The 11,098-nt window shown below is 44.7% G+C and overlaps 1 protein-coding gene across 12 annotated transcripts in view; it reads left to right on the forward strand.

Annotated features, from left to right (window-relative positions):
• OSBPL6 (oxysterol binding protein like 6) overlaps window positions 1–11,098 on the forward strand; it is a 185,113-nt gene that overhangs the window by 144,493 nt on the left and 29,522 nt on the right. For 5 of the 12 annotated variants that reach the window (XM_045294636.1, XM_045294633.1, XM_045294647.1 and 2 more), the window contains 2 exons: window positions 295–318; window positions 10,474–10,581. The exons of 2 other annotated variants lie outside the window; for them this stretch is intronic. In XM_045294636.1, coding sequence (XP_045150571.1) covers window positions 295–318; window positions 10,474–10,581 — 132 coding nt within the window. The remainder of the gene's footprint in view (window positions 1–294; window positions 319–10,473; window positions 10,582–11,098) is intronic. 5 more of the 12 variants (XM_004701457.4, XM_004701454.4, XM_045294656.1 and 2 more) reach the window with 2 other exon arrangements.

Below are 11,098 nucleotides of genomic sequence, written 5' to 3' on the forward strand. Positions count from 1 at the left end.
GGAGCTCCATTTTCACATGTCAGCCTCTATCATACAATTGATTTTAATTTAGCAATCAAAGCCCTCCCTCCCTCTCTCTATATATACATATATATCAAAAGTGAAATGTCTGAAGAGAATTTGTCAGAGCCACGCCTTAGAGGTTGCCCCTTCCCCTGAAGTAAATCTCTTCATCGCTTAGTCAATCAATGCACTTAGTTCCGCTTCTCTGGGGTTTCAATGCTGTTCTGTGACGTGTGTGTGGGAACCGGTGTTTATGAACACTATCGTTCACTCCCTGGTGCCGTGGACCAGAGCGACGGCGCGAACAGCTGCTGGGTAAGTGGTTCGCCCTGTGGATCGCGTCCTGCTTGTGCTGTGCCTCCGCCCAGCAAATAAGGCCTCAGCGGGATCGTCACGTCGGATGTACCTGAACTGTCAGCCGTGACGTTCCTGAGTCCCGTGACCTAGGTCACGCTTTCCGTGTCCCCCGCTGGGAGGCCGTCAGTTGAGGGGCATCGGCTGCTTCCCACGCACAGCTAGGGGCTTTGCCAGCATGAGCGTTCGAAGCGGCAGCTCTTTTGCTGGTTTGCAGCTGGCTTTGTTCGTTAAGAATGCATCCATGGTCTCCACGGTACTAATCTCAGGACACTTACCTGTTGAATGTGAATTGACCGCGCAACCCAAAGACTAAAATAAGGGTCACCTGAGCATGCGAGCGCCTCTTTGGAAACCGAGGCAGTTTCTCTCTCCTTCCCCTCGGGGCTGCGGTGCTGTCTGCAGAGGACGCTTGGATGCTGGCAGCTTAGCGGTACTGGGCAGGCTTGCAGTGAGAAAAAGGAGAGGCTGGGTTTCTGACGTTATGTGCTGTTTGTAAGACTGCGGATGGTCTGTCGAGATTCAAATCTGAGCGTCAGGTGAGATTCGTGAGATTCGAGACGAAGAACAAAAGATAGAAAGCAGCTAGTCCTTGGTGTCTGTGTTTTCTCTCACTCAGCGGACTGTCCTAGAGACTGTGCAAGGTGATCGGAGCGGCCCTGGCCGTGGGGACGGGGGCTCAGGCTCTGGTTAGGGAGATGAGCAGCGTGTACTCAGGAAGCAGTTACAGGAACCACACACGAATCCATTCAGGGCAGAGATGAGGGATGCGGCTTTCCAGGGCTCCGGGTGCGCACAGGGATGGGAGGCCCCTCTGCTGACGGCACAGCCCCAGATCAGACCTCAGGGAGGACTCAGGCCTGGACTTGGCCCTGGACAGGCAGCAACAGCCCTGCCGGGACAAGAGCCGACGCTGCCACACAAAAGCGAAGGAAGGAAGGCAAAGGCAGCCTCAGATCCCTTGTGCATCTTTTGGATTAAACAGTACCCTCTCTTATCAAAACGTACCTATCTGCGTTTAGAGTTAGTATCTGAATAAGATTGTGTGGGGGTCTTGGTTGGGTTTAGTTTTTAGATGTTGTTGGTTTTTGGTTTTGGTTTTAACCAAAAAGCTAACTTTTAATCCTCAAGTAACAGGCGAGTAATTTAGAACTGTGAAGAAAGCTATATTCTATCCACCAGAGAATTCCATGCTTCCAGTTACAGCAGCACCTTATCCTAAGTTCACATATGGGTGTCTGTTCATAGGCCACCACAGCATCACTGGCCAGCTACTCCCGTCACCTGTGGGGCAGGAGTCCCTTTGGGGAATATGATTTGCAGCTCGCTCCCTCCAAGCAAATCACAACCGTGAGGAGACCACTGGAGAGATGGAGCAAAGCATGGACAAGGAAGTTACTCTGGGAGCCGCTAGTTAACCACACCGTAACCAGCATACTATAATTGAAACAACCACAGCACCACGTCCACAGCCATAGTGACCCTATAGGACAGGATAGAAGCACCCCTATGGGTTTCCAAGATAAACTGCTTACAAGAGTAGAAAGTCATCTTTCTCCCTCAGAGCGGCTGATGGACTCGAACTGCTGACCTGTGGTTTGCAGCCCACGGAGAAACCCACCATGCCACCAGGGCTCCTCAACCAGCTTACTAGAGACCACACAAAAGAGTTTGGATTTATCTTATCAGTGATTGGGAGACATGTTAGGCTAGGTTCTCCAGAAAAACAAAAGCAGGACACTTGGGATTGCATATATCTACAAGGAATGTAACAGCTAATTAGTCCACACAGCAGTACAGAGGGCTCAGTTCAACTCACTTTTGTGAAACAGTACACTGGAAGTCCTTCAATTCACATGGTCCAAAGTCCAAGTCCAAGGTCACGGAAACAGGCCACAGAGTCCTCCCTTGGGCAAGGTAAGCAGAGTCTGCCCACAGTCAACAAACAGCAGGGTGGGTCAGCAACCGTCAGTAGCTTGGGAGCTTAGCAAAGCAGGCCAGAAAGGGATGTGGACCGCAAGCAAGGCAAGGCGACGGGATCTACCAGCTTCAAGCGCAAGCAATATACGCACCAGCAGCGTGGTGAGCAGGTCTGGAAGGATTCTCAAGCTCTAGACATGATCCATGGGTTGGCTTGGTCCACAGGTAGTGTAGCTCACAGGTTGAGGCAGAGAACTAGCTAAAACAGCAGCACACTGCTCTGATCGCCAGAGAGCGAGAGCAAGAGAGGCGGGCCTTGCTGAGTCATTTATCTCTTTGCCCTCCAATCTACAACCTGATTATCCCACATGTTCCTATTGGCCAAGTTGGCACAATAAACCTAACTATCACACACAATACAGAATTTTAACTGGTGCGCAATAATGCCAGGAAATTTACTGTGCATTGCTGCCTCTAAAGGAGCACTGGTGACAATGGTTAAAGCTCTGGGCTGCTAACTGAAAGGTTGGGGTTTCAAATCCACCAGCCACCCCATGGGGAAAACACTTGGTGAGCTGCTCCTAAAAGATTAGAGCTTAGGAAGCCCTATAAGTTCTAGTCTGCTCCGTAGGGTCACCATGAGCAGAAATCAACTCAACAACATACAGTAACAATTTCTGCACATCCGAAAGATTCATCTGACATAGTACGGAATATGGATGGAAGTGAAGGCAAAGCTTGTTGGAGGGAGGTTATGATTATTCAGAGATATATGTCATGGAGTTTGAAGGACAGGTGGGTTCAAAAGCACCAGGGAAAGGAAATCATCAGGCACAGGTGGGGGTGGAGGTGATCAACAGCATATTTGAGATAAGCAAGAAAACAGTCAAGACTAATTTCCAGAGTGTTGACTTGGACACGGTGTGTAGGTAGTTTGACATAGAGACCTTGTGCTCTGGAGAGAGGCCTGGACTAAAGAGAAGGCTGTGTGTGGATACTCACTCAAAGAGTGTGTGAAAAAATTCCATCCTCTTTAAATTCTATTTCTCTGTGAACTTTTTGAAGCCCCCTTGTATAGCTGAAGCTATAAACACTCATGTGTATTGAGTCAGAATTAAAGTGCTGCTGCAGGCAAGTCGAACATTTAAGGCCTATTAAGAGGGAGAATCTTTTGACGAAGACCCAGCGATAGCAGTCGAAGAATTTAGGTAATACTGACCATCAAAATCAAAGAGGTTTGATAGTCTCAAAGGAGAAGGTTAACAGAATTGGATTTAGTGGTTTATAGTACAGGTATACTCATAAGTACTTTTAAAAACTTTTTTTTTTTAAGCCCTGGAACTTGGCAGACTGGAGAGCGTTCTTTCAGAAAACTGGGCGAGAAGCTATGATGAGGTTGCTCAGAGTCCGTCAATGGTGAAAAAGTAGCACTTTCTAGGGTTGGCTTCTTTTTTCTTCTAGAAGCTTAGTTGTACTTTCAGGCAAAAAATCTTACCATAGTGAATAAGGGGGGAGTGCAGAGTGGAGACCCAAAGCCCATTTGTAGGCCACTGGAGATCCCCTTACAGAAGGGTATCGGGGAGGAGATGAGCCAGTCAGGGTGTGATGTGGCAACGATGAAAAATACAACTTTCCTCTAGTTCCTAAATCCCCCATCCACTATCATCATCCCAATTCTACCTTGCAAGTCTGGCTAGACCGGAGGATGTAACTGGTACAGATAGGAACTGGAAACACAGGGAATCCAGGGCAGATGATCCCTTCAGGACCAGTGGTGTGAGTGGTGATACTCGGAGGGTAGAGGGAGGGTGGGTTGGAAAGGGGGAACCGATTACAAGGATCTACCTGTGACCTCCTCCCTGGGGGACGGGCAACAGAAAAATGGGTGAAGGGAGATATTGGCAGGGCAAGAAATGACAAGTTAACAATTTATAAATTATCCAGGGTTCATAAGGGAGAGGGGATTGGGGAGGGAGGGGAAAAAATGAGGAGCTGATGCCAGGAACTTAAGTGGAGAGCAAATGTTTTGAGAATGATGAGGGCAATGAATGTACAAATATGCTTTACACAATTGATGTATGTATGGATTGGGATAAGAGTTGTATGAGCCCCTAATAAAACGATTAAAAATATTTACTCATAAGTCAGAGCAGTTATGTATCTAATACCAGTTAGTCAAATGTGTGACTTTGTATAGAGTCTATAGTATGCCTTTCTATAAAGGCCTTGGCTGCTAACCCAAAGGTTGCCAGTTTGAATCCATCAGCCACTCCGTGGGAGAAAGATGAGACACTGCTTCCATAAAGATTTACAGTCTTGGAAACCTGGAAGGCACTTCTACTCTGTTGTATAGGATCACTCTGATCCGGAATCACCTAGACAGCAATGATTTTTATGGGTACTTTTTTATGCATTATAAAATTATTGTAGTTTAATATATAATATTTTTAACTTAACTTATTTTCATTTGAAATAAGGCCGACTTGATGTATGTCTAATAATTAAAGTGCCATTTTCAACAAAGGATCGAAGGATATCAATTCATCAAGTCCCATCATCCTTTTAGAAAGCAAATAGCAGATATAAAAAAAAAAATCAAAGCAAACTCACTGCAATTAATCCCATCTCATAATGACCCTATAGAAAAGGCCACAACTACCCCTTTGGATTTCAGAGACAGTAACTCTTTACAGGAGTTCAAAGCTTCATTTTTCTCCTACAAAACAGCTAGTAATTCATCATTCATTGACTCTGGGCAACCTCATTATAGCATATACAATATATATAATTAGCAATCTTCAGTACATACTTAGCATATATTGTTACCTGCCTGGGCCAAGTGAAATTTACAATGATTTCTTCTTGTAAAGCAGTATTTCCTCCCTGATCTATAGGTGCACCCACAAATGTAAAGCCCACTGTCGTTGAGTCGACCATGGCTCGTAGTGTCCCTATTTAGGATTTCTGAGGTTGGAGTCAGTTACAGAAGCATATTGCCTCATCCTTCCCCCATGGTAGTGGCTGGGGGTTTGAACCACCAACCTTGCTATTAGTAGTCCAATGTTTACCTGACAATGCAACCCGTGTTCCATTCTGTGTACGCAGACACATCCACAATTCTGTTTATTTTAGCTCCAGGAAACTAAAATTCACTTTCAAACCTCAGAAGCAGCATAGGTGTTAGACTTAAGCCTATAGAGCAGGGTATTTATATGGGCATCTAGCCCTTAATAAATGACTTGGTCTTTTAAAAATGTTTATGAAGGATTTTAACATCCCCTAAACATGAAAATTTAATACAGTCGCACTTTGCTTGACAACCACATTATGTTCTGTGAAACAGATATGGTGTGATTTGGACATTATGTGAATGCCATGTTATGTACTGGTAATCCCTGGGTTCCAAACCAGTTTTTTACAGGTACCTTTTTATATATTAAATTGTTTTTTATAAAACATTTCCATATACGCTAAAATATCTCCAGCTTGTAAAGTAGGCTCATTTGTTGTTACAAACCCCTGTATGTACCCCAAATTTGTAATACGTTTTACCGGTATTAGGACCACAGACATATATACAGCTGTCCAATGGCTATTATGTATGGTATATTAAGATGGACTGACAGTGGCTGCATCTATGATCTCAAATATAAGAACAATTGTGGGGTGAAGAGACATCGGACAGTGTAAGACATGAAAAAATAATAATAATTTATATATTGTCAAAGGTTCGTGAGGGAGGGAGGGGAAAAAATGAGGAGTTGATCCCAAGGGCTCAAGTAGAAAGAACATGTCTTGAGAATGATGATGGCAACATATGTACAAATGTGCTTGACACAATGGATGGATGCATGGATTATGATAAAAGTTGTACGAGCCCCCAATAAAATGATTAAAAAAAACACACAATTGTGAGGATAGCACAGGGTGTTCCTTCTATTGTATGTAAGGTCTTTATGAGTCAAAACTAACTCCAGTGCACCTCACAGCCACAATGGCTAGTGTATGTCACATGACTGTAGCACTTGGGAATAATGCTTCAGTATAGCATGATCATTAGCATAGAATAAACGATTCAATCTTACATGAGTCTACATTCAGTACGTTGAACCTAATCGCCATTTGTTGGTTTAATCTCTGTTCTTGCATTTGTGCACACTTATGCTAACTGTAGTGGGAGTTGGATAAATAAATGTGAGAGACAGGATGTGATCTGCACTCCAGCCAGGAACGCTGCATCTCATTAAGCCAATGTATATCATTATTTTGTGTTATTCTAAGAAGAAAGAAAAATTGCTGTCAATCAAGCCACCGTATTTTCTTTCATGTTTACTGTAAGAAGTCCCCTGTCTTGGCCTCCGTGAAATCTGGTGCACAGGAGGGAAAAAATGGTCCTATAGTAATATACAACCAATATACGTTTTATACACACACACATATATATCATATCTATATATAAGTTATCTAGCAAGTTTAAATTAATATCATTTTAGGCATAATTTGGTTATATTTACTAAAAGCTTTCACATTTTTAATCCTTTGAACCTGTAGGTCCTTAATGGATCAGGTTACAGGTTGGGCTGCTAACTGTAAGGTCAGGAGTTCAGAACCACCAGCCGATCTGTGGAAGAAAGATCAATCTTTCTCTACTCCCATAAAGCCTGACAGTCTCAGAAACCCACCGGGGCTCCCCCCTCTTTGTAGTGTCGCTGTGGGTCTAACTTGACTCCCTGGCCGTGAGTTTGGGGTTCTGAGCCTGCAGCGTCACAGTCCTGGCTGACTACTGGAGTGCTGGCCATGAAGTCAGCAGTGCACACCCACAGCTGCTCCGAGGGAGGAAGAGGAGGCCTTCTGCTCCCGTGAAGATTGACTTCTACTCCGTGAGTGGGAATTGATTCGATGGCTGTGAGATTTTTGAGTGGGTAGAAAGTCACACTCATGGCAGAAACTCATTATTGGCAGAATCGTTCATGGTCAAATTTATGTGGTCAAAACCCCATAACCGCATAAAAACCCAATAATGGGAAATAATTGCCTATTCTTCAGCTGTTAAAATCATGTTTATGAAGAGTTTTCAACATTTTAACAAATGCTTCATTGAAAAGTGTCAGTAGTGGTGACAACATCAGTCATGTCTCCCACTAACCACTGTGCAAAAATGGGTGTGGGAACAACAAAGCAATGCCTGTAGTTGGCTGACTGGGGAGTAAGGCGTCAGTTTTAAAAATATGTCTATCCTTTTCATGTTTTCCTAATATACTATCATAAGAAAATATATAAAATTACATGCCTACTTTTACATTTAAGGCGGGGGTGTGTGTGTGATTTTATAGAGATACTCTGACTTGGCCCTTTCTTTTACCCAGAGGGTTGATGTCGCTGAAATTATTCCATCTTGCCATATGTTTCAAGCAGCAAGCCTGCATGATTCCTTCCCAGAACCGATAGTCCCATTTTGTAAAATACATGCCAGTCCAAATCTCACCCAGTCTGCGTTTAATTCTCCCACTGCCTACCGGGGCTGTGGGATGGAAGAGACTGGCGAATGGAGTGAGGATTTAGGCGGTTGATTCTACTCAGGTCTTCAAGACGGTAACTCCTTTCGTCCATTGGGAAGGCACAGCACCAAGACCTTGCCATTGAGCCCATTCTCGTTCCCAGTGACTCTCCCAGACATTGGAACTGCCCAGACAGCTGCCACGGCTGTCATCTCTCCAGGAGCAGACGCCCCGACTTTCTCCCACGGAGGGGCTGGTGGGTCCGAACCACCGACGTTTTGGGTTGCAGCCAAGTGCTTCACCACGGCACCTTCGGGGCTCTTAAGGGACTGCAGGCATGGGAAATGAACAAGTGTTGTGGAGAGTTTGGGGTATCGTCTGAAGTCACTGATGAAAGCGAGTAGTGAGAGAAAGCATAGACCCTGCAGAGTAAAAGACCTGGGTTCAGTCCCTCGGGCCACAGCGCTTCCTCTGGCAGGCCTTGGGCCCTATGTGAACACATACCCAGTGTTGCAGAGTCGATTCGGACTCCTAGCCATCCTGTAAGACAACGTACAACTTCCCAGTAGGTTTCCCAAGGCTGTAATTGTACAGAACCAGACTTCACACCTCTCTGCTCTGGAGCTGCGGGTGTGTTCGAACCAGTGACCTTTCCATCCGCCACTGACAGCGCAACCACGGTGCAACCAGGAATCCTTCCAACAAACAAAACCAAAAGTAACTCACTGCCATCGAGTCAATCCGATACATAGGAACCCTGGTGGCATTGTGGTTACACGTTGGGCTGCAAACCACAAGTGCCTCAGTTCAAACCTACCAACCATTTTCCCGGAGAAAGATGAGGCTTTCTACTCCCATAAAGAGTTACCAAGAAGGGCAGTTCTACTATGTCCGATAGGGTCGCTTTGAGGATTCTTTATGCAACTATGAATAGTAATCATCACTATCATCAAGTTGATTCTGACACATGGTGACCTGAGATAGGGTTTCTGAGGCTGTAAACCTCATCTTTCTCTGGAGAAGTGGCTGGTGGGCTTGAACCACTGGACTGCAGGCCAATGTTTACTGGGCTCCTTGTGTTCTGACACAGATGCGCTCATTTCGAGGAAATTGTTCCACGGTGCGTCTGCTGCCTTGTTTGTGTGTGACCTCACTAAGGCAGGTGCCTCTTTCTGTGCTGGTGACACTGTAGCCCACACCCACCAACCCAAACATTCCCACCTCTGGAGCAAAGGCAATAGAAATAGTTTTACATCCACAGAGCAGTGCCCCCGTCACCTCCTCCAACAAGTTCTACCGACTTGAAACAAAGGCAGCGAGTGAGCAATTCTCATCCTTTTAAAGCAAACTTTGGGCTGGGAGGAAGGAGGAAGCAGGGTCGGAGGCACAAAGGGAGAGGGGTGTTGGGAATTGGCTGGGTTGTGCTCTGTGCTCAAGGACTGTGCGCTTGTCAGAGCAAATGCAAGTTGTAAGCAGCTGTGTGTTTTCCAGTGTATTTTCAGAGGTCCGGCGATAAAACAGGATCTTATATTTGTATGTGAGGGGGCTCCAAAGCGTTCCTGGGGAAATGGAATTAAAGATCATGGCATTTTCCCATGGACTGTTTGAAGCCCCCTCCTCTGGACCAATTCCTGTATCCACTGACTCTGACGAAGAGGGAGAACGGCCCCTCCCGGGGCAGATGGCTCTTTACTAAGCCTTGTGTTGACCTTCCACTCTCAGAAAAGCCCACCTCCTCGTCCAATTGCTACTTTTAGTGGGAAGAAAAGAAACCAGTCAGACCTGGTCCGGAAGTGTTTTTTCACCTTTTAAAATTGGAGGCTGGCTGGGACTCGAGTTCACGGTACTGAGTGCTGTCATGGAACATGCATCGATGAGATGTGGATTCCCTGAGGATTCCCTCACCGGCTCCACCGGGTCCCTGCGGGGAGACCATGGTTGTGTAGACCTGTTCTCTTCCTGTCTTGAGTACAGTTAGCTCTGTGCCTCCTTGCCGGTGCTGTGGCATGCCGTGCTTTACTGACGACAGCATGCTGGGGGTCAGCTTACTTCCAGTTTGCTGTTCTTTGGGATGGCGGTCAATGTCCACCGTCTGGGGATGGCACCTTTAGTTCCTCAGCTGAGTTAGCCTGTGGCACAATCACATGTGTTAATTATGTGTTCCTAGAATGTCAGGCATCCGGAATATGAAAATGTGGCTATTTTTCTTCATTGGCCTAAAATATCCTTCCATCCACAAAAGCTTGTTTGTCGTTTGTTACCATTTCAAATAATTGCTAAGATGGCTATTCCATCTTTGAACAACTCCCAAACTTTAGAAACTAGAATAAGAAAGCAAAGGAATCACCAGTTCACACGTTTTCATCTGCAGTAAATCTTCCCCCAGGCTGGGAAAAGTAATATATATGTGGTGGTGGACGGGGCTTGGATGTCATGGGCCTAAAGCTAAGGGAAGAAGGAATAGAAGGAAACATTTTTATGAAGTACATGTATTCGTTCAGCCCATTCAGTTACTAAATAACATTCATTAAAAAATCAAATACCCTTGTTTCTCAGCCATTTTGCTCCTATTTCCTTATAAGATCTGGCCCCTGATGACTCCAAAGGTTACAGTTGTCTGAAATGTCCCCGGGTACTTGTTCTGTTTTACGCTTGCTTATTAATTTGAAATTACATGCACAATTTTTATTATTTCAAGGCACTCAACCAGAACGCTGAACTAAGGAGTCGGTTGAGCAGAATACATTCAGAATCGATTATTTGTGAGCAGGTTGTCAGTGTAAATATTATTCCTAGCCCTGATGAGGTAAGATTCCTTTTCAGTAGATGTCAGCCACTTGTTTTATAGCCTTTACATTTACTGCACATTTTTATTTATTTTTATACAGTTCTTGCTCTGCTGATAAAATTCCTCCCATAAACATTTGTGTTGCTGACAGCTCAGTCTTCTTTGGAGGGAAGAGCAATCGTGAACTTGACATCATTGACATCATCTTGGTGATCAATGTTCTGTTTTTGTTTGGGGGATTTTTTTTTTTAATTATTCCTGTGTTCACATGATGCCATTGATTTTTTAGTTTATATTTCTGTATCAATTTGCGAATTTTCTGTGTCTGTCTCTGCATTCATTTTAAATGTTCATGATCCTCAAATGACCAGTGAGATGTTGAAACTCATTTTTACCTGAATAAAAATCTCCTTAAAGTTTCCTTTGAAAAAAATGAGCTGATGCCAGGGGCTTAAGTGGAGAGGAAATGTTTTGAGAATGATGAGGGCAATGAATGTACAATGTGCTTTACACAATTGATGTATGTATGGATTGT

Source organism: Echinops telfairi, unplaced genomic scaffold (genome assembly GCF_000313985.2).
Source record: "Echinops telfairi isolate 266 unplaced genomic scaffold, ASM31398v2 ScPeMD7_3;HRSCAF=10, whole genome shotgun sequence".
NCBI lineage: Eukaryota > Metazoa > Chordata > Mammalia > Afrosoricida > Tenrecidae > Echinops > Echinops telfairi.